The 25,605-nt window shown below is 48.3% G+C and overlaps 8 protein-coding genes and 2 non-coding genes across 10 annotated transcripts; 6 read left to right on the top strand and 4 right to left on the bottom strand.

Moving 5' to 3' along the window:
• Positions 1–312: 312 nt before the first annotated feature.
• Positions 313–2,330, top strand: C922_03901 (hypothetical protein; the record flags this gene model as incomplete). The annotated part of the gene is made up of 3 exons (XM_008819488.1): positions 313–338; positions 468–686; positions 851–2,330. The coding sequence occupies 3 exons, from the start codon at positions 313–315 to the stop codon at positions 2,328–2,330; spliced, it is 1,725 nt and encodes a 574-aa protein (XP_008817710.1).
• A 351-nt stretch (positions 2,331–2,681) lies between these two features.
• C922_03900 (hypothetical protein) lies at positions 2,682–4,556 on the bottom strand (the record flags this gene model as incomplete). The annotated part of the gene is made up of 1 exon (XM_008819487.1): positions 2,682–4,556. One exon carries the CDS (start codon positions 4,554–4,556, stop codon positions 2,682–2,684), a length of 1,875 nt encoding a protein of 624 aa, XP_008817709.1.
• A 450-nt stretch (positions 4,557–5,006) lies between these two features.
• On the top strand, positions 5,007–6,210 carry C922_03899 (hypothetical protein; the record flags this gene model as incomplete). The annotated part of the gene is made up of 5 exons (XM_008819486.1): positions 5,007–5,054; positions 5,255–5,276; positions 5,467–5,608; positions 5,771–5,907; positions 6,083–6,210. 5 exons carry the CDS (start codon positions 5,007–5,009, stop codon positions 6,208–6,210), a joined length of 477 nt encoding a protein of 158 aa, XP_008817708.1.
• A 1,320-nt stretch (positions 6,211–7,530) lies between these two features.
• Positions 7,531–9,618, top strand: C922_03898 (hypothetical protein; the record flags this gene model as incomplete). The annotated part of the gene is made up of 1 exon (XM_008819485.1): positions 7,531–9,618. The coding sequence occupies one exon, from the start codon at positions 7,531–7,533 to the stop codon at positions 9,616–9,618; it is 2,088 nt and encodes a 695-aa protein (XP_008817707.1).
• Positions 9,619–9,805: 187 nt separating this feature from the next.
• On the bottom strand, positions 9,806–13,132 carry C922_03897 (hypothetical protein; the record flags this gene model as incomplete). Its single annotated transcript, XM_008819484.1, has 1 exon — positions 9,806–13,132. One exon carries the CDS (start codon positions 13,130–13,132, stop codon positions 9,806–9,808), a length of 3,327 nt encoding a protein of 1,108 aa, XP_008817706.1.
• An 866-nt stretch (positions 13,133–13,998) lies between these two features.
• On the top strand, positions 13,999–14,910 carry C922_03896 (26S proteasome regulatory subunit N12; the record flags this gene model as incomplete). The annotated part of the gene is made up of 1 exon (XM_008819483.1): positions 13,999–14,910. One exon carries the CDS (start codon positions 13,999–14,001, stop codon positions 14,908–14,910), a length of 912 nt encoding a protein of 303 aa, XP_008817705.1.
• A 1,355-nt stretch (positions 14,911–16,265) lies between these two features.
• Positions 16,266–18,884, bottom strand: C922_03895 (CMGC/GSK protein kinase; the record flags this gene model as incomplete). The annotated part of the gene is made up of 7 exons (XM_008819482.1): positions 16,266–16,500; positions 16,756–16,802; positions 17,042–17,131; positions 17,274–17,362; positions 17,490–17,579; positions 17,728–18,627; positions 18,866–18,884. The coding sequence occupies 7 exons, from the start codon at positions 18,882–18,884 to the stop codon at positions 16,266–16,268; spliced, it is 1,470 nt and encodes a 489-aa protein (XP_008817704.1).
• A 3,109-nt stretch (positions 18,885–21,993) lies between these two features.
• Positions 21,994–23,556, top strand: C922_03894 (hypothetical protein; the record flags this gene model as incomplete). The annotated part of the gene is made up of 1 exon (XM_008819481.1): positions 21,994–23,556. The coding sequence occupies one exon, from the start codon at positions 21,994–21,996 to the stop codon at positions 23,554–23,556; it is 1,563 nt and encodes a 520-aa protein (XP_008817703.1).
• A 624-nt stretch (positions 23,557–24,180) lies between these two features.
• On the top strand, positions 24,181–24,253 carry C922_03893. Its single transcript has one exon. It is a non-coding gene; the product is annotated as a tRNA-Val (tRNA).
• Positions 24,254–25,136: 883 nt separating this feature from the next.
• C922_03892 lies at positions 25,137–25,210 on the bottom strand. The gene has a single exon. It is a non-coding gene; the product is annotated as a tRNA-Ile (tRNA).
• Positions 25,211–25,605: the final 395 nt, after the last annotated feature.

The following is a 25,605-nucleotide window of genomic DNA, read 5'->3' as shown; positions in this document are numbered from 1 at the left end:
AAAAGAAAAAATATGTATGTACATCCCGACGTAACACATTAAAGGCTCTTTCGTTTTCCCCATTTTGGAAACGTAAGAAATGCGGTTGGTTCCCTTGGTACACAAGGGGGGGTATGATACCATGCCGGTAATAGGTCAACCTGGTGATACGACATTGCACTGCTGCTCTTCTGATCTGCTGTGCTGCTTGCCAGACGTTTGAGTTCCTTCCCGTGGTTACATTTTCCCCCCGAAGGAGGCAGCCCCAATTGTGCCCTGCTTCCTCCTGACGCAGGTACAAAAATTTGATGAAAGTTACACCCGCCAGGAAAAATGACCCCTCTGAAAGTTATTAGCAGGTAGGTAGGTGGGGCGCGAAGGCGTTCCCTCAGTGTGCTCCCGTTTTTGCGAGGGTGAGCATATAATGGGGCATTCCAAGTGGGAGATCTACCTCACCTGCCTGACCATTCTTCTCACCCAATCCCCAGGCAGCGCAGCCGCTTTAGTACACTGGCGGCGCTGAAGAAAAAGTGGCAGGACCTGAGCTCTTACATAACAAAGGAAAGTGACATGTCCCACTGGAGGGAGCTGAACGCCAAGCTCTTCGAGGCAGAGGTGCTGGTACAGAAGCAGGAGCGCGAGGAGTATCGGCGGATCGACTGGGCCGCCTGGGCAGAGAAGATCAGCAATAAGGAGGCTCTCACGTGGTAAGTGGGTTGGAATGTGCAGCGCCCCGTGTGGCAGATTCACCACGTAGAAGTTACACCGTGTTGAAGCTGCACCACGTAGGGGGTACACCATGTTGAAGCTGCACGACGTAGAAGTTACACCGTGTGGGAGTGACACGAATGCTCCCCCCTCCCCAACGCAGCATGAAGAAGTTCTACGACCACCAAATGGACGTCCTGGACGAGCTGGACCAGAGCGAGGGAAAAGAAGCGAAGGATAGGAAGAAGAGCAAAGAGGATGAGCTGTTCGAGGAGGCCCTAAAAAACTGCCAGGAAGCCGAAAAGGCGTCAGCCAAGCTCCTCATAGACGGAGCGAAAACCTTGTGGATAAACTTCCATAACCCACCAGTGAGCAATCTCGATAATAACGAATGGATTGACAGTGACCTCTACTGGCAAGCATTTGTAGAAAAACACGCCACGTATAATCTGAACAGCAAAACAATAACCCCGGAAGATGAGGAAAACAAAAATATCGAAAAAAACGAGTGGATGAAAAAAACGACAAAGTTTAACGAAAGAAGTGACACCCCAATACTGTATGACTATATGATTAATCTCCCCTCGTGGGAACACTACGATATCAATCGGAGAATCTTCCTCGAAAATATGATTTACTTCTTATTAAGGACAGGATTAAGTTATAAGTTTTTCCCTGAACTGTTCAGGTGGAAATGGAAAACACACATTGAAGATTTGCGCTTCCAATATTTGGAGGTTGCCCAGAGGAGGAGAAAAAATTACCAACTTGTCACAGCAAAGAGGGAAGTACCTCTTGAACTTCAGCCATCAGATTATGAACACAAAGGAGATGAGTATCACTTGAAGCTTCTCCAACATTTTAGGGATTATCAAAATTTAGTTCTTTCTCGCCTTATGGGTAATTACATTTTTTTGTGTGATCCCTTCATTCCGGTGCAAACTGAGCAGATGTTACAACACGTGCTCAGTACCTACGAGGGAGGGAAACTATTCAGACTGTCTAATGACCAGGTGAATTGTCTCTTCTATCTGCCTCCACCTTGTGATGAAAACAAAACGACTGTGCAATACAAACCGCTTGACGCACTGGACAATTTTTTTCACTACTTAAAGGGAAAAAATATTAAGCTAAACGATTCCTATTTTTCCTTTTTAAAAATCATTTCTCAAGTTTTACAAGAAAGGGGGCAATACTGGCTGAACCTTCCCAATGAGAATTTCGCTGACTCCTTCCTAAGACGATACAACAAGGACGATTCCATGTTCCCTGTTTTTGTTGACTATGTTGCGCAGTTGAGAGAACAGTTTGACAACAGAGTGGAGATCCCACCCGACATGTATCAGGAGGAAGTTACCCGCATTGAGGAGAAATACCTGGAGGAGTGCTCCTTCTTTGACAATTTTGTTAGGGCATTTTTAACCGAGGACATTGCCCTCTCCCATGAGGAAGGAGCGGTTCCCAATTTGGTTAAGTTGGACACCAACCAAATTAAGAAGTTGCTCAGCGAGGGGAAGCTCCGCGTGGTGCACCCCGAAACGCGAGAGGAGGTCCGAGACCCCGCCCTCGTCGCGGAGCTCGCGCGCCAGCAGGAGGCCGAGCGGGCGGAAATCCACGAGTTCGTGAAGTCGCTCCCGATTTAGCGACAAGTGGAACGTTTTCCGGTGCAGCAGTTGCCCTGTTGACGCTTCTTCACCGAGTTGAAGCCGCGGTAGAGAAGTGGGGCAAATTAGGCGCAAGGGGTTGCGGACGCATGTGCGAACGGGCAACGACCCATTTATGCACAATTGAGGGGGAAAAAATACCCATTTGTGAATAGAAAAATGGCTACCTGCATGAACAAAAAAAAAAAAAAAATGCATGCACACCGAAATGGCTACCTGTACAGACACGTAGAAAACAAAGGAAAACAGAAGATTGCAACACAAAACAAAACAAAGCAAAACGAAACAAAACATCCACTTCTTCACAGCCACTTCCTCACTCCCACGAAGCTACAAACACGCGGCGCGCGCCGCCGGCCGCTTCCTGGTCAGCAGAAAATCCACGACGAAGGGGCCGACGGGCACTTCCGTCTGAACGTTCAGGCAATTTTTGGGAAAAAAAGGAGAAATTCTCTTCTGAATAGCTGACATGTTAATGTCGTAATAGTTGGGCTGCGCGATGTGCTGGTAGGCCCTGCTCAAGAGCTGATGCAAGCAAAGAAGAAATTTTGGAGAAAACTGCCCAAAGTCGTAGACGGAGTGTAGCACAAACAGAGTGACGTGCATTTGGTGTGCAAACGATTTGCTATTTGCTCTCCTCTCATTTAGAAGAAGCAGGATGGAGCTAACCAGCTTCAAGTCAAAGTAGGAGAGGAACATGGACGAGTAGCATATGGATACCAGGGCCAAATCGGTAAAGGTGTGTAACTTGTTCGAAATGTTTCGCTTCAAGTTGGCCAAAATGTCCATCGGAATGCGCAAATTCAATTTTATCAGCGAAACGTAAAACAGTGTCAAATTGCGGCTGTCCAGAGAGTCTATTATGTGTTTTTTCTTTTTAACTAAGTTGATAACAAACGCTTCATCTCGTATCTGTAATTTTCCAAAGGCGTGTAGCAGCATGGCTACATTTCGATGTTGCAGCAAATGTTCCTTATCACTGACCTTCTTTCTGATAAGATAAAAAAGTTCTACATCTCTCAGATTGAAGTTTGCGTACACATTAGCAAGTATGGCCCACTCGGATGGTTCAAACAGGTCAGCATTCCGCGAAGTGTACTTACACAGGAGGGAAAAAAATGTCCTATCGAATAACTTACACTTAGAGTATGCATTAGCAATCATCACCATTTCGACTGGTTTGAAGTGGTCAAATTTTGCACAAATATGAGGTAAAAAATTGACAAACAAATGGTAGTGCTTCTTTTCGCCCAATTTTGAATACGCATTTAATATGTTGGCGATTTCTTGTTCTTTAAAATTGTTGAGATTTTTTTCTACTGCTTTGATTAGACGGCAGAATAAAGTTGCACTCCCCAGACTTAACTTACTGTATGCATTGCATAGGTTGCTAATCGACTGGCAACTCAATTCGTCAATCCTTTCGCAGATCTGCTGCTCCATATGTGTGAACAGCTTAGCATCCCCGTAATTAAGTTTCGCAAAACAGTTAGCTATCTGCGAAATATCAAATGTATGCAGGTTCTCCTCTTTGCAATTTCTGACATAAATGGAGGCCTCTTTCAGGAGAGGCTCATTCAGTACGTAAACTCTGGCGAAAGAATTCAAGATTAATGCCAACCATCGCACAGACATGGTCTTGTGGACATCCTCAATGCGTAACAATGCGGTTAGCTTCCCTCCCAGGGTGTTCCAAAATGAATGGTCCTTAAATCGGTGTGCCGCTAGCTGGTTGCATATCAGCGAGAGGGACATGAAATAGTCCTTACTGTTGATGTAGTGTTGCCGCAGGTGCAGGCTCTTGATCACCTGGCTGCTCGCGTACGCCAGAACGCGCATCAGTTCATCGTGTGGGTCTGTCGCATGTCCAGGATTGCGCCCCATCGAAGGGACTGATGCGCGTTCTGCAGACCCCTCGCAGGAAGGCTCTTCCCCCCCTCCATCCACCACGTGGCCATTCAGGCGGGGAGAGAAGCGATCGGCGAAGCGGTCAGCCGAGCGGTCAACGGAGCGGTATGTTAAGTGGCCATCCAGTTGGTTCCCCCCCACCTGCTGCCTCGTGTGTCCAAGCGAAGTTACCACCCCGGGACCGATCTCCCGCTTGACCCCCTTTTCATCATTCCACATCCCGCCGCACTCACTGGGCCGCTTACTCCGCAACGTTTTCTTGGTGCTCATTATTCGAAGGTATATATGCTTGAGCATTTTTTTTTCCTTTTTTTTTTTTTTTTTTCTTTCCTTCATCTGCTTTGCTTCTTCTGGGAGTGTCTGCTCTGCAGGGACGGGGTTCGCATCAGCAGATGTGCCTACATGTATAAACGCATGTGTTGTTTCACAGGTTAACCTCGCATTGTTGTACGTCCGCTTCGCACGATTGTGCGTCCCCCGCCCTCTGGACGATCCAACGGTCTACCTCTTAAAAGGAAAACCATCGATTGGGAAAATCCGCTTGGGCAATAGGCTCAGAGGGGGAAGCGAAACGCAGGTGGGTACATATCAGAGTGGAAAATGAACCTGATGCATTAATTTTTTTTTTTTTTTTTTTTTTTTTTTTGCCTACTCAATGCAGCACACCCTTCGTGCCCTTTTCACGCCACTCTGTTGGACTCTCTCCTCATGTTGACTCCTCACCGGGATCGGTGTACATAATATAAAATGGGGGACGGAATTGCGCTGAATTTGGCGAAACTTCTCCATGACAAGGTTTCCTCTCCAGTGGAGGGAAGTGTGCCCCCACGAGTGGATTCATTTTAGGGAGCCGCCTGGTGGTTGACTGGTTCGCCACTAACCGACCGCTAACTGGCCTCGAGTCGACTTTCCTCGTTTAAAGCCGTCACGATTAGGAAGTGCTCCGTTGTAACTGCTCCGTCGTAACCGCTCCTACTTCTTCATCCCTTCTCCAGCCGCCATACCGACAACGAATGGGTAAGTCACAAGGGCTAGGCTAAGCCCAGCGGGGAAGGGGCTGGTACGCGAAACGTCTTTTTTGCCGCCTCCCCCGTACGTGGTCTTATATACCGGTGCAAAGGTTAACAACGGGATGTTCCAGGTTACACCTTTTTTTTTTCTTTTTTTTTTTTATTTTATTTTTTTTTATTTTATTTTCCCCCATCAGGGAAGTCCTTCTACAACCGCAGCACCCGGCTGTGGTGGGGCCACTGCCACCTGCGGATCGGGAGTCGCTTACAGGTGCGGCTAAACAAGGGTGTGAAGTTTTCTCACTTCGAGCACATCGGCCGGTTTATCGAGTTCGCCAGGTAGGCCGCCGTGGTGAAGGGAGCCAACGTGCCCACCTCGCATCAGCAACAGGGCATATGCAACAGTAGACCTACCGCCTATCATCCCTATTCTGTCCCATAGCACCTCCCCCATTTAGTGCCTCATTTTTGCTTCCCTCCTCCCCCCCCACGACGCCTCAGAAATTCAAGGTCCCTGCGCGCCGCCACGCTCAGCAAGTGTCTGCGAAGAAATTTTTGGGGTACCAACTTTTACTTCACGGGGGAGCCCAAAACGGGAGAGAACCCCCAGCAGATCTCCAAATCGACGCAGAATGAGGGTAATGACAGGGAAGTCCCTCCGTCCGCACTATGGAGTCACCCCAACTGGACACTCACATGCGAATAAAGCAGACACGTCCATCGCACATACGTAACGATGTATTCAGCTGTGATTTGTTCACCTCTGATTTACTCACCTGTGATTTTCTCCCCCTTTACACACACACCCACCAGGAGCATACATCTACGCTGTCGAGCGAGGAAAAATAACCCCATCAGAATGGGAGCTGAAGAGACTGGAGTCCGTTCTTGGGGTTCCCCTACGAAGGGAAAAGCAGAAAACACTGCTGAGGAGATTGTAAGGTGGATCCTCCACTCTGCCATCCGTTTACTCGAAAACCTCTTTTTCCCATTTTTTTTTTACCAATGGGGAGTAGCACAACGGAGGAGAGAAGAACAGTATAGGACTTTTTTTTTTTCTTTTTTTTTTTAATGCGTGTCAACTACGCTCTTCACTTGGCATGGTTTGGGGATTCTTCTGGGGGGTCATATCCCTTCGGTGAGTTCATTGGAGTGACTCGCCCATTTGGAGGTTATCACGTTTCGTACCCATTTCGTCATTCTGCCACTACGGAGGTGTACCTTTAGCCTAATTCACCTGCATGTCGTCGCACCATCGACAATGGTACAGCATTAACTCATCGTCGGATCATCTTGCCCAATCGGAAAAGTAGCCGGGCCTTTTTGCTTTGGTACTTACCCATTGGATGGGGAATCAATTGCATATAGTGGCTCGTAAGTGAACCTAGGTCAGCCAGTAAAGGGACTCCCTCACAGAACAGTTGGTGAAGCACACATTACTACAGGGGAGGTAAACTCTACTTTTCTCCATTTTTTGGCGTCCTTTCTCTGTGTTACAAAAACTAAAGAAAAAGGCAACTCTCTGAGGTGTATTCCCTTTTAAGGACACACAAAAAGAAAAAAAAAAGGTGCACCCTGCATTTCCTTTAAGTCACCGTCGTGTGGCTTCGCCAAGTGGCAACAACTCGAACGGCGCTGCCAATTGGACTGTGGCGAGGGCATCCCCCCGGGGGACCCTTTGGGAAATAAAAAAAAAAAAACACGCTGCCAACCATGGATAGGCTATATGTGACCAGGAGGAGGCACAATTTTGCGAAACAAAAAAGAAAAAAAAAAAAAAAAAAGGGATACTCCAAGGGAAGGAAAAAAAAAAAAAAATCCAAACGAGTGAGATGACTGACGTACCACTAAGCAGCATCATTTAGGAAGGAAAAAAAAAGAAAAAAACGGAAGGACGGAACGAACGAACGACGAAGCTGCAGAGGGGAATTCCAGTTGGACGAACTCCAAACTGTGAGCCCGCCCTATGAGCCGACTGACCGCCTCAAGATGCCAAAGAAACCCACAAGGACGGATTGACCACACGGTGGAAGAAGCCTCGCCCTCCCCGCTGGCTTCTTACATGTACATGCAGGCTGTACATGTCCGAGGTTGCGCAGTAGGCAGCAGCGGAGGGAGCGCCACCGGGGGGCACACCAAGGGGTAGGGGAGGAAGAGCGGCTCGTAAGGCGCACCGCACAAACGAATGAGCAACCCGTAAAGCGCAAAGACGGAGGAGCTACCCGCCACCACCGCGCAGAGACCGACGCGGCTGGCGAAGCATGAGCAGCAACGCGGCGAGGGGCGAGTCGGACGAAGGGGTCGAGAGAAACGACGTTTTCTTGTACAGAAGCGAAGCGGGGAATGAGGGAGACTCCTGCAATGTGTTATGTCTCTTCCTCTTTTTTATTTGTCTATTTTTTGTGATGCTGATGACAGCCGATAACAGCACAGTCCCGACGGGGAGCGGCCACGAGGGCGGGGCAGGAGGGGTAGGAGCCGGAGGAGGTGGCCTTGGTGCGGACATGGATGGCAATCTGCTGCCGGGAGAAGGAGGAGACAGGTCCGCGCCGGACGACGTATTCGACAACGTGCTAATCCAGTGCCTAAATTTTAGGGGTCGCTACCGGGTAGAGGACAGGGGGCGCCATGGGAGCGATAGAAGCGGCGCGACTACCGCGAATACCGCAAACACCGCCACTACCGCGAGCACTCAGATGAAGGGCCATCACAGAGGAGGCGAATTCGAAGCCAAGCTGATTACGCTGAAACTGTCCCTCTACAACGTAACGAAGTCGTTTCTGTTTCTGTACTTTGAGCCGGAGGGTGGGAGGGGTGGAGGCAGCAAAGGTGAGGGGCAAGACGGACGTAACTACAAGGACAGCCGCCGTGCTGGTCCCCCGCCAAGCTCGCCCAACCAGCCGAGCAAATTCCACTTCCTCGGTCTCCCCGGGATTAACGTCAACCGGGACAACACATACATGTTTAATGGTGCCGGTTACAACTTCCTGACGCTCTGCCAGGAGGAGAAAAACTGCATCTGTAACTACAACGTGGGCATTCAGCAGAACGTGGAGATGCACGAGTCGACATCTCTGCGGGAGGTAGAAGAGTCTTATCTGTATTTGCTGAAGAAGTATCTCATGGATGAGGCGGCGTCCTTTGGCGGCTACCCTTCGGCGAGGTACCGCGATCAGTATGAGCGTCATCTGAGTGCGAAAGCAGCAGGCCTGGTGGGGGAAGCGCCAAATGTGAGTACGGACACTCATGAGAACGCGGCTACTCCTCGTGACGAAGCGGACACTTCTCACGACGCAGCTGATAGTGACCGCAGCGGGACGGCCACCCCCCACTACCGTGGCTACATTTCCTCCAACAACTGCGGATTGTTCGTGCGGCTGGAGGGGAACGACGTGGACAAGAAGCACGCGGCGGCGCAGGTGACGTTTTTCTCCATCCTGTACAATATGAAGTCCGTGGTCGAGTTATGCCTCTTTTATCTGCAGATAGGGAGAAGCAGTGAGAACATGCGGAGCGCAAGCAAAGTGTCCCTGCTGTCGATTTGTCTAAATTCATTTATCGACCTATTCGAGTCACTACTTCTTCTCTACGAAGTGATGTTGTCCCGATTGTTACTCGTGCACTTCATATTTATGGTTCTTCTCAAGTTTGTATTATTTACCCTGATGGAGCTAAGATACATTTTAATCATCTGGAAAGCGAATCACCAGCAAGATTTACAGGAAGGGTGGGATCAGCTACAAAGGAAATTGGGAACCTTGTACAAGTTTTATTACGGGAGTATCCTCCTAGTTATAGTAACATTCTATTACGTGTTTCCTGTCTGTCCCTACGTTCTCTTGTTATTGTACATGTGTTGGATTCCTCAGATATTGCTCGACATATGGAAGGGACAAAGGAATTCAATAAATCTGAAGATCGTTTTTGCTCTTTCTCTATGTCGAATCTTCCTTCCAGTGTACCGATTTATGTATTCACAGAGCATTTTCCACTTAGACGTATTCGCACGCGCGATGGATTCGTCTAACACCAGTACCTTCAGCATCCTCCTCATCGTGATCCTAGCCGTGCAGCTATTTTTCATGTCTCTACAACGGCTGTACGGACCGAGACACCTCATAGACATCGACCTGTTACCCCATGTTCATAACTACTACAAGACTATTGATCCCAATTTCGAGACGGGTATTCCCGAATGCGTCATCTGTATGTATGATATCGTCTTAAAAGATCGGAAGTACTGTGTCACTCCCTGTTTTCACATCTTTCACGAGAAATGTCTGCAGCAGTGGATGGATGTCAAGCTGGAATGTCCCACCTGCCGCGGTGCCCTCCCCAACTTCCCCTAACGGGGTAGCCCCAGGTGCGGCGGGACGTACGTTTGTGTGTGTTTTCACCCATTTGGCTTCCCCGTTTTTTTTTGAAGTCCACTGTGCAGGCAAGAAACGCGCCTATTTATCACGTTATAAAAAAGAGAAAATAAAAAAAAATAAAATAAGATAAAATAATTGTACTATGTTTAGGGCAGGCACCCCATCACCCATTACCGCTGCGAAGCACCGCGCCTAGTCTCCCCACATCGTCGTGGAACGCAGCGAGCACCGCCGGCTTCAAAGGGGGGTAGACGAAGCAGTACGAGAGGAAGAAGCTGATCCCTTTGCTCGTGGCACCACTGCACATCCCGTTATTCACCAATTCGGCTGCATGCGGAATGACTCTCTCGATGGATTTCACTACGGAGGCACTTCCCCGATTGGTAGCCTCCCTGACGGTCAGGATCTTTATCATCTGTGTGAAGAACGCCGCGATGTTCTTTACCATGATGGATGTGGAGTTGTCCCCCTGGAGGTTACTCTTGTTCTCTACGAAGAGGGAGACCAGTCGGTTGGTTAGTCTCTCTAAGTTACTCTCCTCCCCGTAGAGGAGCCTCGCCAAAAAATCTGTGTACTTGGATAAGCAGCAAAGTAGGTTGATACAGGCACTTGTTAAGCCACCTCCACGTGGGGAGTCTAACTCGGACAGGATGGACCGCTTCATCCAATCGAAGGAGTATTCATCGAGGTGAATCTGCTGATCATTCTCTTTCTCGATTTTTCGCTTTAGTGAATGTACCAGTTGCCCGTTTCGATCCTCGTTGGACGTGTCCTCTTGAGTGGAAGGTACGTAATGATCATTTTTACACCTCCTTTCTTCTGTCCCGAGCGGGAGAGGCACCGACTTCCCTTGGTCTATTTCCACCACGCCACAGTAAGCATATGTGTACAATCGACTCAGTATAAAGCAGCTGAGCTCGGCTACCCTTATGTTGTCTGACCGGGTGAAGAAGATCATTTGGCGCAGGGCGCCTTCCCGAATTAGAGTCTTCTTTCGAGGGGGGGAGGACGCTCCATCTCCTTCTCTAATTTGCTCCTTCCATGTGCAGGTTAAATTGAAGAGGAGCGACAAGACGTTTTCAAGGGGGTTCTCCCGGTTAGGGCTACTGTCAAGCTGCCTCTCCTCATGGGAGAAACTCTCCACAAAGTGCAGCATGTGCGGCCAGCTGGCACTCATGATGATGTCCCTAATCCTGGGGCTCCCCACCAGGTTAACCAACACAGACAAGCAGTTGCAGTTCATGCCCTGGCAAGAGTAAAAAAGCTCATTGGTGTATATTATTATATTAAGAATATCCCTCGTGAATTCCTTCTCTAGGACATCCCGTCCCTCCTGTTTCAGAGTTAGATGTGAAATGATTCCGAACAGATTGGCTAGTTCGAACTTGTGTTTGTACATTCTGGCTGTTCGTTCTTGGAGCTCCTTCCAGGGGTCTCGCTCCGTCGGTGTGTCACTCCCACTGTTTGTTTTGCTCTCCGGTGTATCCCTCCCCCTGCCTGTTCTGCTCTTCTGTGTCCACCTAGTCGTGGGAGGCTCCCCCCCATGTGTCTTCCCCCCCTGTGGGATAACCCCACGAAGATCCACCTCGTACCTTCGCACGCTCTCTAGTTTTTCAATGCACTCCGTTAGGTACAGTAGTCTTGTGCGCTGCTCCTCCGTGTAGAGGCTTCTCTCCTCTGCGATGAGGTGACCAATTCGAGTGAGGAGCATTCCCATCAGGGTGTGCTCCTCCTGCTGTATGATCCGTTCATGTAATAACTTCCTCCCTTCCGTGTCCCTTCCAATGGAATTAAAGAATCGTGCAGCTTTGACTTTCTTAATTCTCTTTAACTGGTAAAGTGTGATGAGTGGGTTTACTGCGCTGAGGCAGAAGTCTGCACATCGGTGATCCCATTCCAGGATGAGAGTAATCAAATCGATGAGGAGGATGGCACTGAGGGAGGTGTATCTGGGAAGTTTGCCTCCCTCCACTTGTTGGCTTTTTCCATGGACAGCGGCTTCTTCCCTCCTTTGTGCTCTCTTCACGTAAAGAAGCACTTCCTCCAGTTTATCTGCACAGAATGAGAGGAAGGTGGTCCTTCCCTTGCGGTTAGCCATCCCACTAGAAGTACCTCCTTTACTATGCTCTATGGAGTGTACATCTGAGTAGAATGCTAACTTGGCCTCTTCACTCCTCTTGAGGGATTTTTTCACCCCTTTGAGCGTCTCCCAGAAGATTTTCCCGTCTTTGGTGAGATCCATTTTGGCTAGCTCACTGAGTGTGTGGGAAAGGTCCATCGTATCTTCCTTCACATTTGAGTTGTTTCTTCTCGGCAGAGGGGAAATGCCGTTCGGAGGGACAGTCCCCCCCGATGGAGTGTCCCTCCTCACCATCCGTTCACACTTCTCGACGTACGCAGAGGCCTCTACATCCCCGGGGGAAAACTCCAAAGCGGATTTGAAGCTCGTCAGTGCTTCCTCGAAATGGAAGAGTCTGTACCATGCCAATCCTTTCCTAAGATGGCTTTTAAATAAAGTGTCTTTCTTCAGTCGGAAGTCTTCCTTAAAAACATCGTAGTATTGGATGACCTCATTGCAGCGGTCAATGGCAAGGTCATACCTATACGTTTTAAGATAACATAGAGCCACGTTATTATAAACCTCTAGGTAATCCTTACACACTTGTAGTGCCTCCTCGTAACATTCAATCGCTTGGACGTATTTCTTTTTTTTGAAAAATTCATTCCCTCGGAGCTTTATCGAGTAAGCAACTTTCCTGTGTTGGTTCTTCGTGTCAATATCGCTCTGTAGTTTCTGCTCCAAGAGGTTAAAATCCTTGTTGTGCTTCGGGACGTAGGTGATTTTCTCATCTTCGTCGAAGGTGTCCGAGCTGGGTTCATAGTGGTTCCACTTGTCATAGTCAGTGATAGTGTTGGCGATGCCTGCTTCATTCGTCGGACCATTCTCCTCATCGCTGTTGCCTGTTCCCACCCGGCTTGTCTCCCCCTTCCGGTTGATCTCACTCTGCCACTTCTTCCAGGAAGCCCTCCTGGCGTCCCTTTTCTTTTTCTTCTCCTTATATTGGTTGACCTTTTCTTGCAGATCGCGCAATCGCTCTTCCTTCGTTACAACACCCCCTGAGCACCTAGGGCAGTTGCTCAGCACGTACTTAAATTCGACCAAGCAGTGTGAACAAAAGTACTTATAGTTGCTATCCTTCGTCCCTGTACCCCTTGTTCCCATGATGTACCTCTTGTGCTCCTCCTCCTTCTTCTCCGCCTCTCTCATTTGTCTGACTTTCTCCTTCAAGAGGAGCTTCTTCTCCTCCTGCTGCATTTCCTCCACGGTTATTTTTCCGCTCAGAATGTTTTGCACCTTCTCTGTCACGTCGTTCACTTTGCTGAGAAATTCATCGATGTCTTCGTCCCTGGGCAGGGCGTAGCGCGCGCCACCCTCCTCAAGCAACCTCCCCATCCCACCTGCAACGCCGTCTGCTGCAATGCTCTCCATCTCGGGGCGTACCGAAGCCAGACAAGCTAAGCAGACAAGCTAAGCAGACAAGCTAAGCAGACGAGCTAAGCAGACCCGTTCAATGCAAACCGAGCATTATTAGTGCAGACAAAACCCCCTTCTTCCCAAAGAACCCACACGATGAACAGCACCCCCTCCCTTATCCTATCCACCGAGGTGTAACTTCCGCTTGAGCAAAGCTCAGTCTCCACTTTGCTGCTCACAAAAAAAAAAAAAAAAGTGTTGCCCGGCAAGGGGAGGAGCACGTCGTACCTTCCGTGTGCACTTAAGGGGAAAAAAAAAAAAAATAAATAAATAAACGGATGAATAAACGAACGAACGAATGAACCCCAAATGAAGGAGAAGAAAAAAAACGCAACAGTGAGGAAACGTGAATCACCCGAATCAGCTATACAAAGCGGCCGTCGCGCATCGCGTGTGCTGTTGGCTTCGTTTCCTCCTCTTTGCCCCCGCCCAGCGCGCGAACAGCGAAGTGAACAAGTGGAAAAGCTAACCGCTACAGAGTGATGAAATGACTGCTACCGCGCGGCCAGCTAACCGCTAGCGAGCGACCAAGCCATCTCGTCCAGCCGGCGCTGAAAACTGAAGTTATATTTATTCCATCGCCTAATCCGGAGGGCACTATAATTACCCAAGTGGAGAATCTGCAGAGGTGTATAAAACTCGGTTAGGAGGGACTCCGCGACAGAAGGGCTAAAAGGAGACCCAAAGCAGAAGAGAAGAGGAAGAGAAGCTAACCAAAAGAGCGAACACGTCCCATTGCAGACCAAGAGTGACTCGGGCAGGCATTCGCACAATTGCGCCTCGCCCAGCATAACTGCGTATGTTGCTTCCCCCCGCCAACCATGTCGAGCGAGCTGATGCAAGGCGTGGCTCTCTATAAGGAGCTCCTGTGTGTGTATTACAACGTGGCGGAGAGTGAGCTGAACATGGGTAGCGGAGACGTAGGAGAATTGTTCCAAATAAAGGAAGACCTAACTCAACCGATAAGTTGCGATATCGATAAGTGTAAGGAGATACTGAACAAACTGAAGCTCGTTCTGATTCACTTACCCTCGCTTGATCCCCTAGTACCCATCGGAAAGAAAAACACAAATGAGTTACTCCTCGCTAGACATATTTTAGAAAAAGGAGTAATCATATCCATCATCGATAGAGACATCAAATCTTTTTCCATCTACATGGCTCAGTTAATTCTCTATTATTTCGATTACCAGAACATCCTTCCGAAGAGTGAAAGCCAGAATGGAATCATCGGAATGTATCTCCTCTACCTCTTATCATCCAATCTAATCGGAGACTTCCACATGATGTTAGAGATCATTTCGATTCAAGATCAAAATGATGAATACATAAAATATGTCCTTGAGCTGGAGCAACACATTATGGATGGATACTTCTACCACGTGCTTACTAAGAAGGATGACATACCACTACACTTATATGCTCTCTTCATTGAAAGGCTATATAATACCATTCGGTATAAATTGGCTGACTGTATCTTCGCTTCGTCAAACTGTATCTCATCGGAGTATGCCTGTGAGCTTTTAAGATTTGTCAGTGAAAAGGATTTGTATCAGTTTATTGGAGAGTATAATGAGACCAAGACCAGTCAAGGTGAATGCAACCTGCTCTGGGAAGTTCGGGATAAGAAGATTTACTTCAATAATCAGACGGTCCATGTGCAGGACCTCCCCGCGCTTGAGGTGCTGAACAATACCATCGGCTACGCCACGGAGCTGGAGCGGATCGTTTAGCGGTCAATCGGTGGAGCGGTCACTCGGTGGAGCGGTCAATCGGCCATGTGGCCATGCGAGCCACCAACCCTGTTGCATTTTTCTTCCCCCCCCCGTAACGAATACAACTCATTCGGGAAGTCGCCATGCTGGCGCGCCCACAAACGGGCTCCCCAGTCCCTCGCCCCTAACGCAACTTTTTAAGTCCTCCTCCTTTGTCCATTTGTCGGGAGTTGTGGCAATCCGGGAACAGTAGGAGACGGGTCTGATGTCTCATCTGCGGGTCATGCGCCGACCGCGGCCATCTCCACCAACACGGTCAACTTCACCAATTCCACGTAATGGTACCCCCCTGTTAGTTTCTTTTCTTTAAAAAAATGGCAACTGAGTGGGTTTCCTTCCCATGTTAGGTGAAGCTATACATGCGGGCCCCGCCAAAAAAAAAAAAAAAATCCTGTGAGTAAAAAGAAGAAAAATATGCAGGTAGACAAAAGGTGGATAGCTTCCAATCAGGATAACTTCCTATCAGGATAACTTCCCATCTGGATAACTGCAGCCACGCCGTATCCCTCGAGATTTCAAAAAGGGGGCGTCAAACATGCACACAAATAAATAGTTCTAAATATGGATGCGCGTGTGTGCACCTTTCAGTATCTCACCTACCCCCCACCCCCGCCTCACTTTCCTGATGCACACACGGAGAGAGAAGTATATAGGTACAGGCGCCGCGTAAGCATTACAACACTTCCGAGACAGGTATGATGTAAGTACGCACGAAGCGGTCCATTTTTACACAAAAAATTCACTGCCATATGGTGAAGTGTTGCAAAAACGCTTTGCACTGCATGTGTGAAGGCCCTTCATTAAGATGCTAGTGTGTGTGTGTTTGGCTCCGTACGTTTGTGCGTGCGCGTGGAGTGGAGTCGGGGGAAGGGTAGATTGATTCAACTCAACCGAAGGACGTGCGCGAAGTGGGGGTCATTAAAATGGAGAACAAACGCGTGAACAAAAAAAGGGGCGCGCGCGGCAGGGCGGGCTGAGCGTGTGGGCGAGGTGTTGGCGGGGGCGTGCGGCGGGGTACACTTAGGCGTTGTCCCGCGCGCGCCGCCGCGTGGGGGATGCGGACATGAGCGAAGCGCACATATGAAATATTGCACCTGTGTAGCTATTATGACAGTATGCACATATCTGCGCGTCCGCGTGAGCCTGACCCACTGGCAGCCGTGGGAAGGCAGGAAGCTTCAATTACTACTTCGCCCCATCCAGCTTGTTGCGTTTTCCCCACCGTCTCAACGGTCTGAACCGTCTCAGCCTTCTAAACCTTCTCAACTCGTCAGGGACGCACAGCGACAATGCACGTTGCGGGGATACCCCCCTCAGGCGAGGTTCACCGCGCCATTGGTCTTAGCCTCCATGTTGGATTCACTAGACTCTTTGCTCAAATTGTCAGTCCTGCTGGAGCCGTCACTCGTCTTACTCATTACGTACTGTTCGTATGCCTCGTAGCTATGTTTGGATGTCAGCTTCCGCCTGCAGGCGTCGGACATTTCTTTGATTTCCGCTTCGGTGAAGTTAAACAACTCCGGCAGCTTCTCGATGTACTTAGGTAACCTTCACAGGGGTGAGAAAAAGAGGCAAACGAGAAGGCAATGAAGGAAGGGAAGCCGCAGCGAAGAGGCAACGAAGGGGCAGCAAAGAGGCAGCAAAGAGGTATCGACGTGGTAACGCGGTGACACACGATTGGACGGTTCTACGATTCTATATTCTACAATTGGACGGTTCTACGATTCTATATTCTACGATTGGACGACTCTACGCCTGTACAATTCTACACTTCTTCTCCACAGCGCAGAGGCGGGGCGTTACTTAATGCAGGGGTCCCTCAGGTCATCGAAGAAAGGATCCGCCAGGGCCTTCGCGCGAGGGGGTGGGGAAGGAAGCAACAACAATGAGCGTTAAATGCTTTGATAGTTACGCATGTGGGGGGACACAATAAGATGGAGAGACATGGCAGATCGTCTTCTCTCAGTGGGACCATCTGTGCGGACGCGCAACAACGAAAGCAGAGGCGGAGGATCCCCCCCCCCCTGCCTCTCCGCAGAGGTAACCACCTCTCACATGCTGTCACATCCCATCATCCCATTGGCAGTACCTCGATTGGGCTAAGCCGTTTCAGGGGCTCATATTTGAGGAAGCTGGATACGAAGTTGATGGCGTCTTCGGGGGTTCCCTTCGGAAAGACCTGAGTAGGAGCAGACGTGAAGTGGAAGAAGTGGGCAAAGTGACGTGTCGTCTCGAAGTGGCGTGTCCAAGAGGAAGAAGTAAAACATGGCAGAGCTGCCAAGATGTAGACATCCCTCAATCGGTTCTCTTATCATGGCTACCTTTTTGAAATCTTTTGGCTTCACATCTGGGAACTTCACATCTGCATAGTTCGGGTTCATGACTTTCATTTGCTCCTCCGTGGGTGTGCCTTCACAGAGGGGGGGAGATCAAATGAGCTAACCATTCGCTTTAGTAGGGCGCTACGTTTACTACTACGCCGCACATATAGGTGCAGAAAAGGAAAAGGGGGTGGCACAACCCCTGCGATCACTCACCTAAGACTTGGATGATTCTAACTAACTGATCGACGCTGGACTGGCCGGAGAAGAGAGGGTAACCTAGAATCATTTCGGCAATTATGCAGCCTGAGGGGAATGGCGGGGGGAGAAATGGAGAGGGATGATTCGAAGTGGAGAGAACCCCTTTGAGATGCGGAGCGGTGCACCACACGCACACGCAACTCTGCTGCGCTGCTCAATCTTGCCTCTTTCCCCACCGCTCGAAGAACCCTACCGAGGGACCACAAATCAATGTGCGTGGTGTAGTTGGTGGCGCCCAGCATCAGCTCCGGGGCACGATAAAACCTGGAGCAAATATAGGAGACGCTTCGCTGGCCCGATAGCAAGTTCTTGGCACTGCCAAAGTCACACAGTTTAAGTGTGTGTGTGTTGGGTTCTATTAATAGATTCTGTGGCTTCAAATCTCGATGGCAAATAAGCTTAGAGTGCAGATAAGCTAGTGCTCTGCAGAGTTGGTACGAATACAGCTTCACCAAAAGGAGAGGTAACGAATGGTTGTTCCTAGCATAGTGCTTCATATATTTGTGTACTGTCTGTGGAATAAACTCCATGACGACATTGAGGAAAACATTTTTTTCATTTTTTTTTACACACTCGGTGTAGTAGTAGTCCTTCAGAAAGATGATGTTCACATGATTTAGGTTCTTCATTATTATTAACTCTCTGTTTTTGTACTGAGGATCTTGGAGCACCTTCTTTATTGCTACCTTCTCCGATGTCTCCAGACAGATCGCTTCATACACCACTCCGAAGCTTCCATTCCCCACTAGGTTACCTATCTTATAAGATCTACTTGACGACCTATGAATTTCGTTTTCGACCATTCCTTCTTTTTCTTCACTCCCCAGATAATTATTCCTGTCACTTCTGCTCATCTCAGGTAAGCTCTTTCGGTTCGGCGGGCACTTCCCACTGCCAATGGCGATGCCACTTCCAATGCCGATAACACTCTTTCCACTGCCCATCTTGGGTGATTCGCCTCGTCCGGGGAGATCACTCCGGTTTGCCTCCTCCCCTCGACACACGTGGTGCTCTCCTCCTTTCCCCTGATCGCTCCTGTTTAGGTACTTCTTGCCGCTCTGTTCATTTTCGAAGCATGCACTGGTGTGGTCATCTAGGGGGGGAAGCAAAAAGAGGTGCAATGGGGATGAAGTGGAAGGAGGACGAAGTGGAAGAAGGTAGACGAAGTGAAAAGGAAGAAACGGAAGAGCAATGTTCTAGTCATCCCTCCGCAGCGATGACGCGGTTCCGGCGCGACCGCCGTCTTCGCCACGTCTGGCTACTATGCCGCGTCGCCATTTCGGCATTCGCCGCTACACCGCTACACCGCTACACCTCTCCAACGGGCGTACCTGTGTGCCAATCTTTCATATTCCCTGCGGTGTCCTTCCTTGTTACGTCGTCGAGCTGGAGTCAGTTACGGTGCGGGGGAGGTAGGGGGTGACGCTTGGATTGTTTTGGGGAATGAAATTCGACCGGGGAGAGCGCGTCGGGTGGGCTTTTTCACTCGCGGGCGCGCATATGTAGGTGTGAACAAAAAAAAAAAGAAAAAAAAAAAAAAAAAAAGCGTCTTCTCGGATGGTTTGCCGATTAGTTACAGACACGTAGGGGTGCCTACACGCTCGTATACATGCGTGTATTTAGCGTGTAAGTGAAACACATAAGCATATACGTGCACAACGCTCCACCGCAGGAGCGCATTTTCCCCCGCACCAACTTGGCTGACCCCCACGCGCAGTTCCACTGTTCATCGCCGAGGGGGGCACGTTCACCAAGGCTTCATGTTGCCGCGTGTGTGTGCCTTTTCGCCTTCTGCCTTATTGGTGCACCTTTTAGGGTGTATTTTGGCGTTTATTTTGAGGTGTACTTTGGGTGTCCCTTTTGGAGGGTATTTCCGCGTGTACCCTTCTGAAGTGTATTTCCGCGTGTACCCTCTTGGAGTGTATTTTTCCGTGTGCCTTTCCGCACAGGCGCGCGTGTAAAAATGATGTGAAAAAAGAGGGTGGAAAAATCATGTGATGAAGTCCATTGGGCGCACACAATTCTTCGTGTAAAAATAGGCATACATAAAATCTCTGGTGTGTTTTGTTTCTCTGTGTAGTGTAATATTGTTTGGGAGCTGATGCGCATTTTTTTTCACTCTCAATGTTTGACGAACGAGCGGCATTTCGGGATGTACGTGAGAATCTTCCAAGGTGGAACAGTCCCGGGAATTTCGCGCCGAACGGGAAGGGCCAAACGCCAAAGGGCGCATAACGCACCCAATTGTGTGCTGATTTGGGAAAGTCATGCTTGAGCGTGGCGCCATTTCATGTCACCTCCACCCCTATGTTGCCTTTTTTTTTTTTTTTTTTCCTCACCGTGTATGCCCACACAGGGCGTGAAAAAAGCTGCCATTCGTTTGCCAGTTCAGAGGAGCGTGCTGCGGCCCATGCGCCGTGGGCACGTGAGGGAATGTTTCACCCGTCGCTAAGCTTGTGGTTTAACCATCTTTGCATGATTGGTTTAGCCCTCCCCCCGTGTGCATTTCATTTCACCTCGCTGCATTTTCCCACGTCCGTTTCCCCTTGTGCGCGCGCCTTGTGGTGTTTTCGAAAAAAAGGATAATTTCGCACCAGATAGAGAAGTGTTCTCGTGTGGCAGCCACGGGTGGCGGTGGCGACTGGACTGATGATACGCTGATCCATACGCCTGTGCATGCCGAGCGGAAAAAGTGAAGAAACCGCGCGGGGTCGCAGGGGTGGAACTCCTAGCTGAGGTGCATACACCCAAGGGAACCCAACATAAACCACTGAGCGGATAAAATGGCACGCAAAAAAAAAAAAAAATACCGTGGGGGTGTCACTCCAATTCACTCGCTGTGCGCACACATTTAGGCAACGGACGAGAGCAAAGTATGTAGGCACGTATTCAAACTCTCCCAAGAAGTGCATATATCCCTGTGGATGGGCGCGACGTATCCGGTACGAAAACAGATCTACGATGGCAGTCGTCAAGGTGTGGCATGTTCGCTCTGCATGGATGGGGGGATAATATGCTTGCTAGGAAGTTGCACCTCGGTGTGATCACGTTAATTAACTTCCTTACTACGCAGATGAAGTGAAGGCACAGCTGGAGTTTCTCTTTTTAGGAAAAAAATGTTGCCCCTTCACAGGGGAGTGGAAACTACGCACGGATACAGACACGTGTGCACATGGGTATCATGTGTAAGATCAAATGTCGTTTTTTTTCAACTGACGGTTGATGCGACGACGAGGTTACGCAGCAGCGGCGAAGCGTACACCACTGCACTCCCGTCACTTTTTCACACATTTAAACATATTCATAAAATATGCTTTGCCCCGCATACGTCTCATCCATACATTTGCTTCATACAGGTTGGGCACAGTTCTCTCTCCCAGCCTACAATGCGCAAGAGTGTGTATTTTTTCTCGCATGGGTCTTTTTCGGACCATACTCAGGTTGTTCATAATGGGCCAGGCGCACTGATATGCACGAAAATGGGCTAAGGGGACTCTACCATGCGTAGCTACCCGTGTTAGGGGCGCTATCGGAGATACGGCGATACGGGCGTTACCACCGCCTAACCCGCTTCGTAAAGGGGGTTTCCACATGGTGGAGATTGCGCCCTTACTTTTGCTTCTTTACTCTACCAAGGGGTGCAACGGTACCCGCGAGGGAACTCCCTCTACATTTTGCTCGCTCTCGAAATGATGCGAAATGGCACACAAGACGTGGCGTAAATATGCCGCGCAGATGTGTGGCCCACTGTGCAGGGGAGGAGTGGGGCGAAGTGGGGCAACCATCCTCTTTCACAATGACGACCACGCAGTTACGAAAATGTTGCAGGCAAAACTGAAGTTCACGTAAATGTAAGCACAGTTAAGGGAAGACATACTCATGTAGTGTTATATCTCCCGACGGAGCTTTCCATGCACATGGCACTCTATTAAGGGACTCTCTCTCCACAAAACGGAGACTTCCCCCGTGGGTCCCCCAACTGTGCAGTGATATGCGAACAGTCAGGTGGGTGGCATTGCGCCAAGGGGAAGAAACCCACCAAAAAAAATAAAATAAAATAAAATAAAAAAAAAAAAAAAAAAAAAAAAAAAAAAAAAAAAAAAATCGAATGATGTACCTTCCCTTGCAGCCACGCGTGCACTGCCTTGTGCCCCAGGGGAACAACTCCGATCGGCATGCAGCTGCAGGTGAGGCAAAAAAATCACCAAGTTGCCCCAAAAAAGGGGGAAAAAGGAAAAAACGCCCAGTTGGCGGATACATGGAGGGAATTATCTCAAAAAAAGGGCCACGCGAAGAATAGCAAAAGGTGAGCGAAAAGAAAGAACCAAGAAAGAATCTATGTAGGGCTAATTATAACACCGTGTGAGAAGACCCCCAAACGTAGTTCCTTCACTGCAGTTCGTTGTAGCTCCTTCAGCGAAGCCCCATCACTGCAGCCCCATCACCGCGGAGAAACAAAATGGGGCCGCCAAGTGGGAAGGCCACCATCCCCCTCTTCATGTACAGCATAGCAACCACGGCGATCGTTTATCAGAATTATATTTTTATTGCCTTCTTGTTTAAGAAGTATAGAGCGTACGAATGGCTGTGCACAGGAGAGAGTAGCCAGATGGGGGGAGACTTCTTTGTCTGCAAGGAGCAGGAAAACTACATTCAGTTTTTGCTAGTGTCAGGGTTAATCATTCAGTTCATTTCTGGCTCTGTTGGAAGTATACTGATTAATGTTTTGTCCAAGAAGAAGTATGTGTCGCGCGTGGCCTTCGCCTTTTTGTTCGCGGGGTGGACGTTCCTCAGTGTTGCCCTTTCCTATTCGAAGCACTACATGCAAGGGTACTCGCCGATTGGCACTAATGGCGAAATCGTCGATGGCTTGGGGACTCGACGAGGGGCCTTCCAAACCATTTCGCTCCTATTCAACCTCGCATTTGCCTGCTTCGGCATCGGGTCGGACAACTCCTACCTGCCTATCATATACTACGTTAACGAGAAGTATCCAGTGGAACGGGGGGAAAGGGCACGCAAAGGTGGCAAAGCGGAAGGGGAAAATGGCCACACGGGAGGAGAGAGAGGCCCCACGGGGAGCGCAAATCATCGAGGCGAAAGCAAACTAAGTGCCTTAAAAAATCTTTTGAAGAACAAAAATTACATCCTCATCAGCACCATGTCTTCCCTGGCCGTGCTAAGCCTCTTCGTGGGCAACGTGCTGCTGGCCGCGCTTAACGCATTCGAAGGGGAAAAAAACAACATCACCGTGGTGGTGGCTCTGTACATCTTGGTGTGCATCGTCCCCTCGTTCTTCATTGCGAATTTGCTGGATGCGAGAGAGGAAGGAACTAGCGAAAACGTGGCGACCACCCAGCTGTGCGGGAAGATCCACCTGGACGCCCTGAAGAACCAAGTGAAGTCGCCATTTTATCAATTCATCGTGATCGAGTTCTTCACCATAACGTTCAGCATTTGCTATTTCATGTTTTCCCTGTTTGACATTTACGAGCACAGCGTATTTGGAGACACGCTAAACATATACTCCCTCGTGTTGCCATCAAGCTTTATCATCACCTTAACATTTGGCATAATAGCTGACATTATAAGCATATACAATTTTATAGGCCTCAATTTAGTTCTGGGCATTTCAGTTTTCTCTCTAACGTTTGTTTACTACAAAACGGCGAGTGTATTTGTTGGCTACCTATCATTGATCATTTATTTTTTTCACCAAAGTTTTTTTGCAAACCATATGTACATGTACATGTCGACTGTCTTTGGGGAAAACAATTTTGCAGTCCTGATTGGAATAATTAACGCATTCGCATCTGTTGCCTTTTTCCTTTCCTTTAAATCTTTCGAATACATTAAGTATCACGGAGGGCATGTCCACTCCCAGGTGCTTACTCAAATGATCATTCTTTCCTACGTGCTGTTGTTTCTTTTTCACGTTTTTTACATAAAGAGGAAGGGTGCAAGTGGACAGTTCATGAAGACGAAGGAAGGCGCTTCCGAAGTGGCACAAACTAATGTGTAACCTGGTTGGCTCTTTCTTTTGATGATGTCATCCTGGGGGGGGAAAAAAGTTTACCTCTCCTAATTTGTTCCCATAAAAGGGGTAGCCATTTTGTAAAAACAATCGCACACATGAGTTGTTGCTAGCTGTTTTAACTTTTTTTTTTTTTTTTATTTTTTATGTTTTTTTTACCTGCACCGTTCAGGCGAAATTGGACAAAATGAACATTTTTTTTTTTTTCCCATTTGTTAATACGAATAATTTGTTTGCAAATATTGGTGACCCCAACTAAGGGGCTAAGTAGTAGCTTGTCCTGTTGTGTTCCCGATCAAATGGGGTCAAACTTTGCGGAGTGGCACTGCGCGAAAGGCGCCCCTTAGGCAAGCGGAAAGAAGGGCAACATGGAAACATAGAGAAATGATCAGAACGACATCGAAGGGGATTAAAACATGAAGAGGATTAAAAGATGAAGAGGCATAGGAACTTAAGAGAAGGGAATTCCCATTTAGCATAAAGGGAAAAATAAACGCGGGAATATATTTCTAAGATAAGATAAAAGGGGGTGTGAACAAAAATGGTAGCCACAAACATCGGGAGCCCAGCGATTTTGGATTATTACCGATTTGATGAAAATATTATATGTCAGCGAGCATGGTCTAGTGGCTATGACGTTCGCCTCACACGCGAAAGATCCCGAGTTCGATCCTCGGTGCTCGTAAAAGAAGCCATGCCTTTTATCCCGCAACGCGGCTCCCTAAAGCGCAACCCTAATGATATAAAATATAGTTCCATGTTGTTACGTTTTTAATACGGTTAAAGACGAAGGCATCCTACATCGTTATATTAACGTGCTTTTTGTGCTTTTTAATTTATTAAGCATCCCTTCCGTGGTTCCTACACGCATTCTCCTTTTTTTTTTCTTCCTTTTTACGCTTTCATTACTTGTACCGCATTTGCAACGCGGTTGGGGAGGGGAAAAAAAGGTATGGCGGCCTAACGCCAAGGGAGAAACCCTATTAAAATAAAATCGCGATGTTTAAGTCGACGTGGGAACAAAACACGCTACTTATCTTTATCTCTCTCCTTTTTGTCTCTTTTAATTACGTCATCTTGGAGCAGGGTGTTCATATTCATATCCATCAACATCGAACATGGGATAGAGAGGGTCTCAATATTTCCTTTCCTATATATTCCCTTCCATGGGGGAAGAAGTAAAAAGCGGAGATTCAAAATGGCCTCCTTTTTTCACCCTAAGCTGGATGCATTCCATTATATGAAAAAGTCATCATCATGATCTTGATTATTGTGTTAACCCTGCAGAAAGGTTCCTTTCGCCATTTATGAGTGGGGCAAACAATGCAGTCAATTTTAAGAAGGGGACAGAAGGCATATAAATAATATAGAGACGATACTTCTATTTGCAGCTTCACATCCGATTTAAAAAGTGCATCTTCACTTTATGTGATGATGATGCGAGAAATTGAGGCGTCTGAAAGGAGTTACCAGTTAGATGAATATATTAAGCATCGCCTCCAACGTGTATATTGAGGCCATATAATATAAAAAAAATATTCCTAATATTGTTTTTGTTTTCATGTATTTGGTCCCAGGCGGTCTCGAACCGCCGACCTTACGGTTATTAGCCGTACGCTCTAACCAACTGAGCTATAGGACCTCTATTTATGGAAGCTTCGCTACAATCCATACTTTCCAACGGAAAGAATGCAGCAATTAACATTACGCACAAAGGGATGCAAATCTGATACTCGTTTGGTTTGGTATGTCCCCTTCCCGTGCGCTAATTTCGGAAAGGTACGGGAAAAAAAAAAACGGACATCCATACCCCTTCTCAAATCTGTTGATACTTCCCCTCTTTACCCACAATTCGCCATAAGGTCATATAAAATCCATCCTGGCAAAGCAACCGTTGCGGCAAAAAGGTGCAACGAAGGGATCCCAGTCCATCCTACCACTATTTTGCGAGTTCAACCCCGTTGGAAGTGAAAAGTGGATGCTTGGGCGACGCGGTGAGGAATTTTCATCAACACGTGGGCCAACATTTTATGAACA

Source organism: Plasmodium inui (genome assembly GCF_000524495.1).
Source record: "Plasmodium inui San Antonio 1 unplaced genomic scaffold supercont1.18, whole genome shotgun sequence".
NCBI lineage: Eukaryota > Apicomplexa > Aconoidasida > Haemosporida > Plasmodiidae > Plasmodium > Plasmodium inui.
The sequence above is the reverse complement of the archived record's forward strand: the minus strand, read 5'-3'. Positions and strand labels throughout refer to the sequence as shown.